The sequence below is a fragment of the Hippocampus guttulatus genome, chromosome 15, assembly GCF_054856545.1.
Source record: "Hippocampus guttulatus isolate MCC_2025c chromosome 15, RoL_Hgut_1.0, whole genome shotgun sequence".
Lineage (NCBI taxonomy): Eukaryota > Metazoa > Chordata > Actinopteri > Syngnathiformes > Syngnathidae > Hippocampus > Hippocampus guttulatus.
This window is the reverse complement of record NC_141275.1, coordinates 5,776,153-5,795,562: the sequence shown is the minus strand read 5'-3', so window position 1 is coordinate 5,795,562 and position 19,410 is coordinate 5,776,153. Positions and strand designations below refer to the sequence as shown.

The following is a 19,410-nucleotide window of genomic DNA, read 5'->3' as shown; positions in this document are numbered from 1 at the left end:
AGCTTGAAAAGTAATACCACGGGGAAACGTTTGGGAAGGGTTTGTGGAAAGACTCATGTACAGTACTTTGAAGTACTCCTGTCAGGCTACCATTCCAAGCTGTTAATATGCCCTATGTGTATTGTTAAATGTATAATTTTACAGAGGTCTGAGAGTGGAGTAGGTCTATGACGGCCATACGTTAGCTGTGATGTGGTTTTTGTGGGCTCTGCTCCTGGAAAACACAAAAAGGCAACATATGCAGAACAAAGCCGGTAGTTACGTCAGTAATTATCACGACTAGTCTGTAGTCCCGTTGAGATAAAATCGATCAAAGTGCTGCATTCTTTTATCACTTTATCAAACAGAAATATGGCAGAATCCAATCCATTTTTTATTCAAAACGCACACAAAAACTCTAATTGACTTTTGGTCCAACATGCTAGAAAGCATCTGTGAATAGCTGTTTGTCTATACGTTCCCCCGCAATTGGCTGGGAACCAGTCCGGGGTGAACCCACACCTCTCGCCCGAAGTCAAACAGGCTCCAGCTCACCCATGACCCTAATAAAGACAAGCACCAGGGAAAACGGGTGGACTCACCCACACACAGGTTAATTGTACACCAGCTCCAAGTATTTATGCTTCGCAAACATCCCGGTACAGACCTCACATAGTCTAATACATAGTCGCTCCCCTTTCACAAATTTGTACAAGACATCGAAGTGAAGGAAAACTTTAACAACAGCGGTCTCTTATGTAACATTGTCTCCTCGGGGGGCAAGAACGGTGACACCTTTTGTACGACAAGGGTTGTTCCACGGCGGATATTTGTAGATTACATTCACGCTATGAAGCCTCTGATTGGATCAATTCCAGCTGACTTTACAGAGCGCCGTTTCCCCTTCTTTGAGTACGTCGTCGCATACTGAGCTATTTGTATAAAGTGGCGGAGCTGAACTAGTATACTCACTGGAGCGCATCTATTTCCAGCTTCAAGGAGCATTTTTTTTTTAATTTCGAGGCTCCTTGCTTTTTTTAGCGACACTCTTTCCATTAATAGTTCATTGTGCAACCCCGCCCCTAGCCACACACCCCGCCACATACACACACTCGCCTGATCTCCATTTACCGATGTGCGAGTAGATCTCATCTGCCACGCCAGTGATGACTCGTTGGGCACATCCATATAGGGGTGTAGGGAAACTGCAACCATTTTAGGACCAAATGCAGCAACGTTTTCTAATTTGATTTTATATTGGACCTAATTTGATGCTACTGTAAGCTTGTAATTAGAAGAGACGTGTCATTGTGATTGCCACGGGAACACCACTTCATCTAATTAAGTGCTCTGCTGTGGTGTTCTCATATATAAAGGGTGAGGCTTTATATATCACTAACCCACATAGGATGAATAACACTTCCAGGCAACCGAAGGGAAAATGGTACATTTGCAATTGTCCGTTGGAAATGGCAAATGTCAGAACCGCCGTAAAACGAGAGCCACCATACCGGGAAATGTTTTCATCTTTTTCGCTCAGTATGATGTGTGAGCACTGCTTGCTTTGGGGACTTCAGTGATGGCCTAAAAAAAACTGCCATGGCCACCCTGTTTTGACTCATTTATGCATATCAGGGGGAAAAAAATGAGCACTTTGGCCTGAACGGCTCGAAAACTCAGCGTACTTGATTGGGTGGTGAAAGAAAAACGAAGCCGCTTTGGGGTATGTGCTAGTGTTGATGCTTGCAGTGCGGATTAGTTTGACTAGTTTTAAATATATCGTCCTTCACCGCCATTAACCCTTTCATGGACAGCGGTTACTACAGTGGACAGTTTATCATGTGATCAGCTTACAGGGTGCATGAAAGGGTTACTACCCAAAACAGTTTTTGGCATATAAATTCATAAATGTTTTCTTTCTCTCATCAGGTTGAGCCAGCTCTCACGGCCCTCCACTTCGGTCAAGGTGTGATAAGGTATTAATTTTATTTTATTTTTTTTAACATCAACACCACTGATCGTATTTTGGTTCATTTGCATGCAGGTAGCGTAGCTTCAATTCACACTCGGGGACATTGGGAGGGCGAAAGTTTGTCTGTTTCTATCTACTATTTGATTAACTGGCCACAAGTCCTTAGCATTGTCTTCAGCTGGGTGAGGCTGCAGCTCCCCCATGACCCGGAAAAGGATAAGCGGTATAGAAAACGGATGGTTGGATGGAGGAACACCAAAGTGTGTCTGGCTTGAAGCAGCATACTTCCTTTTGACGTGAGGTTATCCAGACTTAAAATACACACGACTGATTGCTTTACAGTAGCATTGTGCTGACAGAGTGTCTAACATTCCTGGTGCGGTTCTTTGACCCACTGCCTAATGTCTTATCAGGACCCATGCTAGCAGCCTTCCCCAGTTCCTGGACGTTTTTTTTTTTTTTTTATCAGATGTACACACATGTTGCCCCAAGCTCTCTAATTTTTAACTAAGGAGGGGAAGAAAAGAAAAACAAAACAATAAGGGGCAATGCCGCAGCCAAGTCCGCACAGTAGAACAATGAGAAGCAAATGTAGTCGCCGGCCCAGTTCAGAGTTACAAGAATAAACTCTTGACTCACCGATTTCCACCAAAAATTTAATTTTAAAGGTTATCGTATTCGGCCAAATGTTGTCAAACCTCTTTTGTAGTGTCCATGATTATTCGACCTCTTGACGCTATCTGAAACTTTGTATACAAATAATTGCGGATGTGGGTGTCAAGCAAGCAACTGTTGGCGTTAGCTTGATTAGAAATTAGCTGGTAAAACTATCGGAGCACTCGTACCGGTTCATTTGAGCTGAATGATGCTAATGGTTGTTGAACCCTTTCACGGACAGCGGTTACGACATCGGACAGCTTATCATGTTATCGAGTTACAGGGTGTATGAAAGGGTTAACTAGCGTGTGTGCCCGTGACATGTACCAAGGCAGAGCATTCCCAATCATCTTTTTGCTGACGAATGAAGATGAAGTGAAGCAGTACTCTTCGAAACGATTAAACTATGATTGACAATCCTCTTCAAATCCAAAGTTAGACGCTGAGAGGCAATTAACATTCTTGGTGGGTGGACTCGGCTTCCGCACTGCAGGACATCCTCTCGCTAGTGACTCTCAAGCTAGTCAGCGTGAGATCTTGACAGTAGCAGAACCTCACGCTCATTTCTGCAGGAACCACGCAGCTCGTGAAGGGAATCACATCTTGAAGCGAAAATCGCATTCGGTTACCGCCGCCATCCAAAGCGACGTGTTTATACAGCTGCTAGCCTTCACACATTCATTGAGTAGAAACTCTCTGGAACGCAAGTCAGCAGTAAAGAGGAAGACACCGTGCGTCACACACTGTGCCAGTGATGAAATATTTGACCTCCTTTACCAGACACTTCCACTTGTGCCCAAGTGTGAAGCCAGGAACCGCTTTAATCATGATCTGCATCCTGTCAGTCCCAAACCACTCCATCAACTTCATTGGACTTTATTCCCTCGCCAGCTCCCATTAGCTCAGGAAGAGTAAAGCTATGAGGGGGTGGGGAGGGAGGGGGGGGGGGGGGGTTGAGGGAAGACTAACCTGCCATACGATGATGGAATCATCCGATCTATTTGTAGCCAAGGTGGAATTCTAACTAGTTCATCACATTTTAGACTGCGAATGATCCTTTAAGAGTATGTATCCCCTAATGTATTTGTTTGAAGTTTGTTCTCATTTAAGTTCTCCTCCTCATCCAACTATACGCTCTGAGCTAAAACTAACCCAGATTGGGTGAAATAGTGAACCCAGCGCTGTGTCCGAAAGGAACTAAGCAAATGCTGAGTTATCTGACGACGCCAGTTGTGTTAACCCACTGCTACCATCGATATTTTCGAAGAATACATTTACTTATACTTCATTTTCTAATCCGCTTATCCTCACAAGGGTCATGGGGATGCTGGAGCCTATCCTAGCCATCTTCGGGCAGTAGGCAGGGGACATTCTGAACCGGTTGCCAGCCAATCGCAGGGCACACACAGACAAACAAGCAGCCACGCTCACACGCACATGGAATATGGGAGGAAACCGCAGTACCCGGAGAAAACCCCCGCAGGCCGGGGAGAACATGCAAACTCCACACAGGGAGGCCGGAGCTGGAATTGAACCCGTACCTCTGCACTGTGAGGTCGACGCGCTAACCACTGGGCCACCAGGCCGCCTAACCCTAACCCTACACAAAATGTCCAATATGGCAAGTGGCTTCAGCTCATAAAATCAAATGTTCGCTTGCCAGATCAAAATATTGGCTAAGGTTACCCAACTTGCTCAAAATCAGCGTGAGTGGGTTCGGAAAACAACCTAACATCTTTTAGTGTCTACCAATCAACCTTGGGATCTTGGTAGAGTTAAGCCCAACCCTTGGCTAATTCATACACTGATTAAATCACCCACATCTACGGTCAATATGATATTTGCAAGAATGGAATTGTGCCAAGCTCCCGGGCACTGATCCCATTGTAGCAGCAGTTGTAGTTTGTGTACGGTGGCAGGCAGGCCACGGATGACAGACCGGAATAGACAGCGGGCCACGCCACTTTCTGTCTCATCCATTCTGATCACATCACAGCAATGGCACCTTGAGGAAGCGAGCGCGGTTCTTCCCTTTCTCTTGTGTATTTCATTTTTTTTTTCGATATGTGTGTACTTTATTATTCCAATTTTTAACAGTTTAGATTGCAAAGTACGTTTGATGTCAATATGTGTGTGTCTGCACAGCATGGTATTGTTGTTGCATGTTTGGGTGTTGGGGTCACGAAGTGTTGTTATGGATGCAGGGGGAAATATTTAGGTCACAGTCTGGTGTTAGCTGTATCATGAAGGTCCGAACAGATGGCCTAAGAGCTTTGGACCTCAACATTAATTACATACCCATGGCGAGGACACGTACTAACCACGCAATCCGCCTCCTCTCCTCTTCCAGGTGACAACGCAGTGATAAAGCAGCTACCGGGATCACAAAGCGGAGATCAAATTCAAGAGCCGCTGATTTCCAAGCCACACCCGTGCCCTCGTCCTCCACGGCCGGGGTCCTCCCTTGCTGCTCCTCGTCTTAACGTGCCCCCGCGGAAATGCCTCTTGCTTGAGACGTGAGGGAGCGTCTTGCCTCTCCTCCTTGGTGACGCCTCGGAAATCACAAGCGGGTGTGAGATGACGCCCAGCGGTGTGCCAAAGCCTGCCAACGTGACAGCTGGTGTCCACCTCACCTCTGTCTGTGAGGATCCGCTGAACTTTCACTCGGAGAGGGAGGAGGTGACCTCCGTGACATCCCCCTGATGCCATACTACTGAAAGCTGACCATGAACCTGCGCTGTCTGTCTTTGCCTGTCTGTCTGTCTGTCTGTCTGTCTGTCTACTTGTCCGTCAGTTGGCTGTCAAATCTGCACCAAGTGCCATAGTGTCATTACATTCCTTCAGACTTTGCACTGACCACCCTCATGACATCACCACCGGCTATGTTTACATGCACCATTCAGTCCCTCAAATGAAAAGATAACGCAAGCTCCAGCCCCTCCCCTTTCTCCATCATACGTGTGGATTTCACCGTCGAAAGCCCGTAGAACAGACCAAAGCTGCAAACTTAAAAAAATGCTACGGTAAAACCCGCAAGTGTTCATCCCTTCACATCATCTTGGGACAAAGGCAACAGCCGCGTTCACCGGCCGCCACGATCGCATTTAAAGTAAGGCCGCGCTGCGTGTGTGTGTAAACATAGTCTTCATCCGAGAGCCAAAAAGTGTTACTGCACACGGGTCGGTGAATCAGCCTTAAAGCGCTCCTGTCCACAGAGCAAACCAGCTGTTTCCGACAAGCCTCAGATGCGTATCCTTTTTAGCTGGGAGCACTTAAATCAGCGTGTGTGCCAGAGAGCATGAACGGGATGGGAAGAAAGTTCTGCCAGTTATTTTTCACAATCTTTATTTGGATGTTTTTCGATTTGAGGTCTGTTTTAATAGTCGGAGGTTACTGCCTGTGATTGTCTCAGAGGAATCAAAATGATACAATCGAGGTGGTTTAAAAAAAACACTGGATTATATATTTTATAATTTATGGTATGTACATATGCCCCCTACCCCAAAAAAAAAGAATGTTATTATTGTGACTTGGGGATGTATAAAGTATTTTGATGTATATGGGAAGCAATACTTTTTTGGGGGGGTGGAAGCTTTTTATCCACACTGCCTTATCAGTGAGCTGGCTTTCTCACTCTCTGATGTTTGGTTTAGAATTTCTGGACAAAATACCCTCACAGAGGTTCTTTTTAAAGACAAGAGTTCAGCCCCAGCCCACACTGGATAGAATAACATCTACCCCCTGTCGATATTTTAGCTATCTCATGCCTTGACCAGAAAAGAACTTTTGCCATGAGCTGTAGACATTAGTTTATTGCTGAAGGAAATCTAAATCCCAGACAGGAAAGGGAAATGTTCCAACAGATAAGCGAGGATCACTATCACATTTTTTTAACTTCAACTAGGAGGGAAAAAAATGTTAAAGGTTAGTTTGAGTGTAAAATATTCATAAAGACAGCTCAAAGGATCATTTTTTGGCAGTAACTGGTGGATGCAATTTTTTGGGGGGAAACCTGAAAGCCACTAATAAGAGTCCAAGTTTTGAAACAGGTGCATGAAAAGGAAGAGGAGGGAGGATTTGTGGGGGGGGGGGGGGGGGGGGGGGGGACACTTTTCAGGCTTGCAAGGAAATAGACATGATGAGGATGAGTAGACCTTGGTGGAGGAATAAAAAGTGACGACGTCATTGCGGGAATCCTTGTAGCACTGATGTGTGCGCATGACGAACGGGTCATGTGTGTGTGTGTGTGTGTGCGTGTATGGGCTGTGTCCTTGGTGATGGATGATTAGCTTTAGCTTCTCTCTGTGGAGCTCACTGAATGTGATTGTGTCCAACCTGATGCATTTATACGCATGCATCTTCTTAATAAAGCTTCTTACCTTCCTGAAATTAATTTTTATTATTACCAAATGTTTTCATGAAATATATACATATGCATATATATATATATATATGCAGCAATCGTAATATATTGTAAAGTGATGGCTTGGATGCAATGTATTTATTTGTTAGGTTTGTGTAAATCACACTTTGTTTCATGTGGTTGGGTTTCGAGACGCCTGCTGGTTCTGCTGGTTTCACGACATTTTGTTTCACGAAGGCTCAACTCATCAAGCTTATCTCACACTTTTTACACACAGAAGGAACAGCTAATTGATGCTTCATTTTGTGTTTTTTTTTCCAAAAACTGGTTAAATCATTTTGCACATTAATGTTCAGGGATTTTATTTCAACAATAGCGTAGCATCCATGTCCCCTGCCTCTACCCCAAGAGGTCATTTCATGCTCACATCACGGCATCGGACAACAAATGAGTCATGAATTTGATTTGCCAAATTGAGTGGATTTCGCACCAATCCTTAAGTATCTGTCGTATCTCGTAAGTCTATGTTAATCATCACTGAGATGATGTGTTGAGAATGCACAATTTCTTGTCATACAAGAATAATGTAAATAAAGAAATCTGTTCTTTTTTTTCTGATGTTCAAGCAGAAAACAAAGAGGTCATTTTTTTTATTTTTAGGCAGGCTGACCCGAGAGAAGTGTGAACCGATATTATCTGATAGAACTGAACTGTGATGCTCCCGTCATGGGTTGATACAAAATGTACACATCTGTAATTCAAAATAAACCAACAATATTTAATCACCTTACATTTTGTCCGTGTATCTATTTATTCGGCATGTGGACTAACGACACACATACACACACACGCGCGCGCGCATAGACACACACGCACAAAAATTCAGGTTTTTATGGTTTCTGGGGACCACTTGTTTATTCATCACTTATGGGGACCACCCTTTTCAAATGATATACAGCGATTTAAAAAAAATTAGGGATGCACACGGTGGCTTTGTGAGCTTATATACACGTTTAAATATCAGAATTTATGAACTCATGGTTGGACCATGTCATTTGGGGACTTCAGAAAACTCAATTTTACATGCGTAATGGGGACTTACGCACATGCACACAAACACACACACACACACACACACACACACAAATATATACATCTATACATATAGGGGGGCCAGTAATGAAACGAGCAGCACAACTAAAGGAAAACTATTTCAATAGACCGCTAAACACCTTCAAATCAGATGACCAATTGCTCCACGGCTTCCCTTCTTTCAAGTAAAAGTAGGCCATTTGTATTGTCATTGCCCTGGACACGCCCATAGACTCACTGGAGACTTTGTTCTAATAAAAGCCGAGACCAAAAACTTAGCTGTGATACAAATGATAAAAATAGTTCATTTTGATTGTCACTGGCACGGTGTCAGGTCGTAAGGTTACGGCTGTTTTTTCTCGTGGTATAACAATGACTCTCAATACGTTTACGACACAGTACATTTTGGATTTTAACACATGCATGCACACATCTCAAAGTTCGACCAGGTAGCAAATAGGGACAAGACATCTGGTTGCGCGCATGAGGCGGTTTCGTTATGGATTGTACATGACCTTCAACCAGAGTGAATTGATCGATCATTTGAATGTTAAGAAGTAAGGAAGAAAGGAAGGAAGCATGGTCATACTGAGAGTTGTTTCTTATGATTTGCCGCTAAACAAAGTAGCCAAAACAACATCGGTCACACCAACAAACACCTCCCATTATGGTGCAGTGTATTACAAATGTAACTCTTTTCGGTAAATCCAATGTTACGCAATGCAATATGATACCCTCGTATCAGAATTATTTTTTCCCCCCATTAGCCCTGTTCATAAAAGTAATCATAATTTCATTTTGATGTGTTCGACTGCATCGAAGTGAACGTCTGATCATGAAAGCACACTCTATTGGTTTTTTTTGTTTGTTTTTATTAACTGTGGCTATAAACATTCTTTTTTTTCTCTCTCTCTCTCTCTCTCTCTCTCCTGTCGACATCTTTGTCGACTCACAAAGCCTTGACTTAAATCACAGCTCCACAGTGCTTGACTGAGTTCAGGAATGAACTAGTATATTGTTCAGGTGCAGTGAGGCAGGGCTCTGTGAGGCCTGGCTTGTAAAATAATCTTGAGAGTCTCTTGAGGGGTGTCCAGATGCACTGAAACATCTTAGACTCGCCACACAGACAAAAAAAAAGAAGAAGAAACTTAATATTTACCTTTGCCGGACGTGAACAAGTGCACCTCAAAGCTTTCTTTGGGTTGATGTTCATTACAGAGGACAGAGTAAATTAACATGAATGCAAATGGCGCTAATGGATATGTCTATGACAAGCCTGTGCAAACTCAAAGTTAAGTATAAGCTGCATTAGTGACAAAAGAAGACAGGGATTATGCTTTTTGGAGTCTTTCATTAAGACGGCGCTGCAGTTGAAATGTGTCAGCTTGAAAAAAGGGGGGGGGGGGGGCAAGATTATATAGCAGCCACAGGAAGCTCAAAGTGGAGAATCAATGTTTGGTTGGTGGATGACCCACACCAACCCACACCCTTTCCCACAGGCAGGCAAATATGTACCCCAAAGTCAAGCGCTCGGATCTCAAATGCGGGCAGGAAACACTGGGGCGTAGACAGGAAAAGCGGAGCCATTCTCGGGAGCGGTGGAATTTCCATATACACATCAGCGCTTGAACTCACAGAGGACAGTTTAGTGAAACGCGCGAGGGCAAAGTGAGGCGGTCCCGTCCCTGCCGAGCCATGTGAAGCTTCGACTTGTTTAGGGTTCAAAGGCGGCGTTGTTTGGACCAGCCCTTGTAAAAAAAAAAAAATGTCATTACCATCGACTCTCAAGAGCCTGTTGTTGGACAGTTAAGGAACTCATGAGGATCCATGTCAGCTTTTAGCGTGAGCACCACTGAGATTCTTTCTGTCTGTCATTAGGAACTTTTAAATTCATAAGCATCATATTATTATCTTGGCTTCAGAGTCCTTAATCCTCAAAAATATGACATGCAAATCCTTTCAAACTGTGATCTTCATCAGGGTTAGTGGATGAATGAATGAGCAAATCTTTTGTCAGTCCTGGTGCTTTGAGTTTAAAAAAAAAAAAACAGACGTGATATCGTGTCAGATAATTCAAGATTATCTGCTCTGCACGATCATGTTCGTACTGTAAATGTCTCACCCATCCACTTCTCTGGTCTGAAAAAAACTGAACTCAAGCAGCGCGAATTCTCGTGACATGATTCTTCAATTCCCATCAAGTTCCAAGTTTTTGGTTGTCATTTTACAATAATATGCGCATGTTACATTTGATATTTCTCTCTCTGGGACATCAAAATGTGGAATGAGAAATTTCACTTTGTTAATCCTTCATGAAGGCGGCCAGGTAGTCCAGTGGTTCGCGCGTCGACATAATAGTGCGGAGGTGCAGGGTTTGATTCCAGCTAAATGGAGTATGGAGTTTGCATGTTCTCCCCAGGCCTTCGTGGGTTTTCTCCGGGTACTCCAGTTTCCTCCCACATTCCAAAAACATGCGTGGCGGGCTGATTGAACACTCCAAATTGTCCCCAGGTGTGAGTGTAAGCGTTGATGGCTGTTCGTCAATGTTTGCCCTGCGATTGGCTGGCAACCGGTTCAGGGTGTCCCCCGCCTATTGCTCGAAGACGTGCTGGGATAGGCCCCAGCGCCCCCCGCGACCCTTGTGAGGATAAAGCGGATCAGAAAATGGATGGAAGGATGGATAAACCTTCACCATTTGTGGGTGATAGGGACCAAACACTCACACAAATGACTTTTATGTTTCTGCTCTCCTTGGATTTGACCATGTTCCCGAAAATCTCCAATATTTAGGAACTACACAGTATGTGCTGTGAAAATTATTTGTTCACCAATTCGGGAATCAACACATTTTATTCTTGAGTTGGTTGACTCTCAAGCATCCGTATATTTTTGTATTGTTCGATCGTCACTTCTTTGAGCTTAATTCAAACGCAATGTGTGAACCATCGGGCCTGAGGAGCCAAGTAACCTTCAGTTGTCAGCGTGTGCGTTGATGCAAGGCTCCACATACGTTACGTCGCGCTTAAAGGAACTGACACATGTTCCGGAGGAGACGAGATATGTCGTCCTCCTCGTTGCTGTCAGCTCATGCGGAATAAGAGCTGCGCTTCATGGTGGGTTGAGCAATGTCATTGAGGGCACAAAAGGCAACGATTGAGCAAGACAAGAATGGCAAGTGATAGTTTAAGCCCGCGGTGGGAGTAGCGGAAGACTTTTACCCCTCACCTGCCCTCAAACTTGTTGGGAAGATCACACTGATGTCTCATCGTGCCCAACAGCTGGGGCCTTCATTTCATACTGTGCCAGTGAGGGACTCATTTGATTCGCATGCATACCAACAAGGATGATGTGATGTCAATTGACAAGGGAATAGTGCTGCCGCTGTAACTTGGCTTGTTATTCACCGCAGCGGGCTCAACGTCGCAGTCTACGAATCGCCAAAGTTTTCTGAATTAAACATGAGCGGCTTTCTCGCTTGACTTGGCAAACAGCGAATGATGTCGGCTGACTTTTGGTTGCCATCTTTAGCTCTCGTGTTTCCATATTTAGAACTAATGTTTCCTCCGCAGCGTTTAGTGATTCAGAAAAAAAAACAAAAAAAACATCCAGAGGCTATTTATAACACGTGCCCGTGGCCGCATGCGTGGCAGCGTCTGGCTTGGTGCATCTCACACGTGAGACGGAGGCAGCGAAGAAGCTTTGTGAATGACTTGTGTGTGCGGACTGAGGTCATGAATGGTAACGGCTCTGCATGAATGGAAGCAGATGAACAAGTCACACCGGATACACGCACAAACAACTATAAGGGTACTTCTGTTCTTTAAATTCAGCTTGACATTATTATCCATGATAAAGCTTTCATCAAAAACTTGTCGCAGGCCACATACCGTTTCCCTTGGAGGGCCGGGATGACTGAAACGATTTAAGAAATCGAGAATAACATTTTATTCAACTATTGTTGAAGTAACTGTAATGAGGGGGTTTGGGAACATGTTACTGATTTATTACATATGAAAATCTGAAATTTTGCTACACATTTTAGCAAGTATCATGGAAGTTGTCATCTTTGATTTGCTATCGCGGGCCACTTAAAACGATGTGGCGGGCCACATCTGGCCCCAGGGCCTTGAGTTTGACACCTGTGCTTTAAATGATTTCAGTACCAACCTCCACACTTCTTTTCTAAAACAGTGATCGAGGCATGAAATGATTTTTTGGTCAAATATTGAAAGCAGCTCAGGTTTGGCTGAAAAAACATCAGCTCATCATATGTTCCTTGTCGTTTGTCTTATCAAAGCCACAAAATTCACAGCGCCACTTCAGAGGAATGTTATTCTCAGTCTTTTCACATATGGAAGAAATGAAATGTTTTTTTGTTTTTTTTTGTACTTGAGCTCACATGTCTCACCATTCATGAGCTCCACATTCCAGTCGTTTTACTCTCAATCACATATTAAGGAACACGGCGTCGATCATGAAAATATGGCAGTAGGGATATAATAATAATAATAATAGGAGAATGGGAACTATATGATCAAGTGGGTTGATAACAAGCAAAATTATACAGTACAGTACTTCCATTCATGCCGGATCTAATGTGAGAAGTAATTTTGACGATGGAAAGTTAACCGTGTGTGTTTTAGGAAGTCTTCATTTCCGATTGCTATGTGAGTCCAAAGGAGAATCAAATGTCATTTTAAATTACAGAAAGGTTTAAAATAACACCAACGAAACAAAAAAATACAAATGTGAACTGGGTGTAAAGCAGTTCCCAGGCTCTAGCTGCAGCTTCACAGAAAATATAATCACTAGTTTTAATCCCACGCTAACCACACTACATCTGCTGGATAGAATTCAATTTACAGTTGAGGCCAAATTATTCAGACACTTGCCAAAAATCTGAGTTCATGTGAATTCTGGCTGGAAATGACCGTAGGCTAAATGTGTCAGGAAATATTCGTGAAAAGTAGTCATTATATGACTGGATGATTTTGAGGAATCTTTTTTTTCACTCATTGAAAGGGTCGCGTTAGCTTTTATTATCAAGCATAATTGACAGCATTCTATTCAATTGTATATTAATAAATATTTATATTAAATCTGTGTTTTAATTCTGTGTGTTTTGTAAAAAAAAAATTTTTTTAACTCAAGCCTGATGCCCAAGTACATCCATGGTCACTGTTTTAGCTACGCCCCCCCCCCCCCAAAATCAAGAAAAAATAAATGGTGGTACTATATATTATTGTTTACTTCTGTGCCGTCACGGCATGACATTGATGCCCGTGGAGTTAATACATAAGTGTATGCAATTTTGGGTGTCTGAGCATGCGGATTGCTTCAAGGTGAAATGCTGTGATCCATTGTAATATTTCATTCATTTAAAACCTCATTCGAGAGGAGAATGAGTTTCCCCACCCAATGATGTGACGCTGATGAAAGTCATCAGGTCTAATTTAGCAGTGCAGTGAGTCGTGCTCTCTTAAAATCGTCAGTACTAGTCTACGCCTTGTTCCAAGAATGCCTTTTTATGACTGAGGGGTTGCGAATCTGGATGAGAGCCGTCAGTCATCATCATGTCTCAACTCCACAAGAAACACACTGTCCAGATGGAAGTCATTCTTTTAACGATGGCTGCATTTAAATTACCGTATTTTCCGCACTAGAAAGCGCTTCGGATCATAAGGCGCACCTTCAATGAACGGCCTATTTTTAAAACGTTATAGGGCTCAGCCAATCCAATAAAATACAATGCAGCTTTATTTATCCCGAGCCTTCATAAATGCTGCAGCTGTAACAAAGCCATGAGAACTGGTCACACGCACGGACACGAAACATCTAAGTGGCATTACAAAACAAGACAATTGATTCAAGAAAAAGGCACACAAAGCTTGTGGGCTCACATCCACGAGGGGCCAAATAACTATGCTTTTGGTATTATCTTCGATTCATAATGGCTGCGCAGAGCTCAGAAAGTAGTTGTCTGTTTGAGTGTGTGTTGGCGAATGCACGTGTCAATTAGAAACCTTTTACGTTACAATGGGTTCCTGCTTAAAAATCATCACTAGATGGCATAGGAACACTAACAGGGAAACAACTCAGTGGGGAACATCAAGAGACTGTGACACCATATATAAGGCGCATCGGATTATAGGACGCACTGTCGGCTTTTGAGAAAATTGAATGCTTTTAGGTGCGCTTCATAGTGCGGAAAATATGGTACTAGCATCATACACAACCTGGACACTTCATCTGGTACGTCACCACAATCTCATGACATCAGCAACACGCGGTTGTGATTGATACTTCATGGTGACTTGTGATTATTGCACCTCCCGTGTGAGAATTGGGAACAGTTTTCATGATGCTGCAGCGCAGTCTCACACTACAAACTACAATCACAAGAATAAACATTCAGCTAAAGGAGAACATGCAGTTTCTGTTAAATGAAATGAAAAGGGCAGGAAAACAATGGTCAACAATACTCAAACAAAATAAATACTGTCAACACCAAAAGCTATGACAAGGAAAGCAACTATCAGCAAGAAGTCTACAAAAACAACACTTGGACAATAAAAGCAATCAAGCGCAATAAGAAGTCAGAGTCCTTAAATACACTGGAGCTTGATTGCCTGACAAGAGACAGGTGCACCGCTGAATGGCCACGCCCAACTCTCCAGCTGGTGCTGAAACAAAAAAAAACCCAACAAAAAAACAAGGCAGAGCAGAACATGACAGAAATGTTGCTTAGGCCAGCCTATGGTGCAGAAAAGGTCTCCGGAATCTGTTCAGTAGGCAAAATGCCATCGCATGTTAGCATGCTGCGCATGCCTTGTAGCCTGCGGACACTGACACAAAGAGCAAGCGTAACAAACCGCGGAAACCTGCTCCCGTTTTAAAAGATGACAGTGATGGTTAAGAAAGCAACATGCGCAGGATGTCGGTAAACTATACTGATCTATGAAATTAACCTTTTCATGCACCAATAATGATAACTTGTAATCTGATAAGATGATAAACTGTCCACTGTCATTTACGAATGTGATTGCACTTTAGATTTGAATGAGGCAAAATAACATGCATTTTCTCTCAAATATATTGTTGCAGTGATCCCTCGCTATTTCGCGGTTCGTTTATCACGGCTTCAGTGAATCGCGGATTTTTTCAAACATATTCAGAAAAAAATATCTATTATTTATTTAATTTTTTTTTTAAGACCGCAAAAGGTCCGCAAGAAGCAGCGAAAGTCAGCAAAACAACAGCGAGTCACATAGAGCAACATATACAGTACTGTACTACATGTATATGTATTTTGTTATTCATAAACTAACCTAACTTATGCATGTTTAAATATATTAGTATACAGCATTAAGTCATGTTAATTACTTCAAAATTTACTTCTACATGAATGTATACCATTAAATTTGGGCTTATAAATATGCACATGTACCTATATGGAGGTACTTCGCAAATCTTCGTTTATCGCGGGTGGTTTTGGTCCCCATTAACCGCGATAAACGAGGGATTACTGTATAATCATGTGTTTCAGATGTACTGTAATTATTTTCTGTATAAAAATGTATTTGGTGTTCAAAAAGTCTTTTTTCAAACTTGAGTCTTGAAAAAAAGGGGGTCGTCTTATAATCAGGGCCGTCTTATATTCGGGCCAATATGGTAATCGGGACAAACTTCAGCATTGCCCCCAAGCCCACTCCACCCATCCGCCTACCTTCTGATCAAAGTGAGGAATGGCCTGATCGTGAAAGATATTCCATTATCCTGCAGCCTACAATCGTAAATGTCCAACCTGGTTAATATTTACCCACACATGACGGAAAAAAAATGGCAACGTGATGTGCATGTACGATTGTAACGATCGAGCAGGTTTGATCATTTGCGATTGTGAGCACCGACGGTTTAGCGAGCAGACCGGGGAGGTGATGCCGCTCAGTGTTGTGAATGCAGTAACAAGCACCACACACAGGCGCTCACTGTTTATCTTTCTATATACACACACACATACACACACACACACACACACACACACACACACACACACACACACACACACACACACACACAAACACACAAAAGACAAGTCTCCCTTCATTAGAACGAGCAGTCGATCCCTGAACTGGCCGATTGCTGAAGGCTGAAGCCAATAGCAGCCTTGTGGAAGTGAGATTTATGGGACGTAAGCAGCACAAATGTCTCCCTCCAAGCACTAAGCATTAAATATTAACTTGTGTGGAGGAGACAGTCTGCCAACACTCAGACAGGTCTGGTCCATTTTATAATTGGTAATGAAAGAGATTCAGCCCTTGGTTGGTGAACACACACATTACACTAATAGACATGCACCGATTTTTTTCCATTATTATTATATTTTTTTACATTAAAGACTGGGAAAAAGGCAGTACAAGTCTTAATGGTCTTATAGTTTTTGGAGTACTCAACACGACAACAGAGCGTACCACAGAGATAAAACTGTCGCGTAAAGATTGACGCTGGCAAAGCCGACTAAAGTGGACTATTTCGAACCATTACCCTTGGGAAATTTTTGTGGCAAGCGATTGTGCACTGCACATCTATTCACTAAGTGCATTTGGAAAAATGGCCTGCATTGGGTTTTCAGGCTCCATATATACTGGACTTAATTATTTTTTCATTGAACCACAAAAACATGGTGTAGTTGTCAAGAAAAAGAGGCCCACAAAAAAAGAGGAGGTGGGAGAGAATAATGAGATATTTTGAGCGGCCGTTGACAGTGATCTTTTGCACCATCCATCGATTCCACAGGTGCATTTTGGTGACAGACTCTCCTATACTTTGCGTTCTTGCCACAGGTACGTATAAGTTTGGAATATATTTGAGTGATACTGTCAATAAACAAGGATATGCATTACTGTGTATATTGTATTGGGATGGCTTGGCAACCATATGCCGGTGTTCACAAACTGAAAAGCTGCCAACAGAAGTGAAGTATCAGCCCCAAGTGTGATTGCTTTTAAATAATCGCAACATATTAAAATCTGCAATAGCGTTCACTTCATAAGTTAAAAGTCAGATTCCAAGGATTTGTCGGAGCCCGTAAAAATTCATATTCTCATTCGTAATATTTTCTGTAATACATACACATCACTTCTTGCAAGTTGTCAGCCGCCACAGTTTGATTAAAAAAAAATTCATGACTCATACTGAACTGAGTGTTTCCGAACCTACTGTAGTACTACGGGTGTTTTTTTTTTTCTTTTTCAATGGCTTAATTCATAATCACCATTCATAGGTGTTGTAGGTGCATGCAAATAACTTTTCAACTCTTGCCTGCGGCACTTCTCGAACACACCACATCGACCAGGGTTCTACCTGCTGCTGCTTGGGGTTGAAGTTGCACCAAAGGGAAAATTATTGGCATGGAAGCTGGTTTCAGCTTGGGTCGAACTATACATGTGTACCCGAATTGTTGACGTGCTAAAGCATGGGAAGAGGCTGAGAAGAGCAATTGAAAATGAAAGCCAGATAACAGCATGCCACAGTTGCCACTAAATTGTTTGTCTTCTATGACGTCATAGCGTCTGATTGGCTGAAGAAAAGGAAAGCAGGAAGTGTTTTAATTGCCGAAGGAGGTGTGTTCTTGTTCATACTGCGGTGCAGACGTTTTGGGAAATAAAGCTCCGTTCAAACGAAGTCCATCTCTCCTTTTGCTTAACATAGTTGTTCTTAACGTAGAGCCATCCATTCAAAAACTACGAACACCTCAATTTACAGAATGCATGCCACAGTTTCCTCTAAAATTGTTTGGATTCAATGACGCCATAGCTTTGGAACATAGGTGTCAAACTCAGGTCCTGGAGGGCCGCTGTGTTGCATGTTTTCCAAGTCTCCCTGCTGCAACACACCTGATTCAAATGAACAGGTTCAATGTCAGGCTTGCGCAGAGCATGCTGATGATCTGATCATTGGAATCAGGTGTGTTGCAACAGGGAGACTTGGAAAACATGCAGGACAGCGGCCCTCCGGGACCTGAGTTTGACACCAATGCTCTGGAAATACATGAAGATGAGGGGGTGCGAGATTCAAACCCCAGACGACACGTTCTGAATTGTATTTAGTGATTAAATTGCTGTCCACCACATTTTAATGACAGTTGTACAGTGTGAATGGGTTCCATAAGTCTCAAGAAAACGTTTCCATCTTCGGTTGCTGAGCTTTTAACACATCTATTAAAATACTAATGAAATGTCCTGACTTGACTTCAAACGCAAATACAATTGCTCATGATGAATCAACACCATGGTCTGATGGGATTATCACTATCGTGATTTCAGAGCCAAGAACGTGTGAGGGAATTTCTCACCTGCTGAGTGAATGAGCAAGTACACGCCGGTGCTGACAAAGACAATTTGTGTCATTGTCACACGAAAACAAACACATTGGATTGTGTACAGAAATGTGCTCTCATCCCGAAAAAAAATGCAATTGGTTTATTTGCTGATTATTTTAGTGCGTTTTTATATAATACGATTTTTATGTATACTGTATTGGGTACTATTGCAGGCGTTCACCTTTGTTTTAGCAGTTTACGATTGCCACCGTGTGGCTGCAGATTGTAATTACAAATTTCGTTCCGAGAATTGCAGTACGACTGTGATGGCTTTGCCGTCCAATTTATGTCATTGCAGTACTGACTGGGTTCTTTATTTATAGTATGAGTTTGTCATGTGATTGCTTTATGGGCTTATGTATAGCCTCGTAGTATTTTTCAAAAAAAAAAAATTAAAACTTAGCATGACCGATGCGACAAAGTCACATTTGCAGTGATTCTGGAGAGTTAAAGGGTCATGTTTTTATTTTGTGGATGTTCTATCCATTTTTGTTGCACAAATATTAACAAATAGGGGGAAATTGAACCTACTAAATAATACTAGATGGATGTTGCACACACACACAGAGAGAGAGAGAGAGAGAGAGAGAGAGAGAGAGAGAGAGAGAGAGAGAGAGAGAGAGAGAGAGAGAGAGAGAGAGAGAGAGAGAGAGAGAGAGAGAGAGAGAGAGAGAGAGAGAGAGAGAATGTACAGTATAGTGTATCACCCTAAACTAAAAGTAGCTGGTTTGGCTGCGAGACAAGAGAACACAGAGTTGTAAAACCAGTTTAATCTTTTTCACAAAAACAAAAAAAACCATGGAATGACAATTTAACCAAGAAGACATGGGAAAGGCCTCAGAGATGAACATGAAGACAAAAATGCTCAATGAAAAGTAAAAGGGTGAACTTGGAACATAAATGGAGAGAAATCGTGCAAGTAATTGGGGTGAGGTTTCCATGTTGAACCGACTGCAGTGCAACGTT

General features: G+C 42.6%; 1 protein-coding gene across 1 annotated transcript in view; it reads left to right on the top strand.

The window, feature by feature from the left end:
* spns2 (SPNS lysolipid transporter 2, sphingosine-1-phosphate) overlaps positions 1 to 6,668 on the top strand; it is a 59,694-nt gene extending 53,026 nt beyond the window's left edge. The window contains exons 12-13 of the mRNA XM_086131250.1: positions 1,909 to 1,955; positions 4,959 to 6,668. Of these exons, the coding sequence (XP_085987376.1) occupies positions 1,909 to 1,951 (43 nt within the window). The 3' untranslated portion in view covers positions 1,952 to 1,955; positions 4,959 to 6,668. The remainder of the gene's footprint in view (positions 1 to 1,908; positions 1,956 to 4,958) is intronic.
* The last annotated feature ends 12,742 nt before the right edge of the window (positions 6,669 to 19,410 follow it).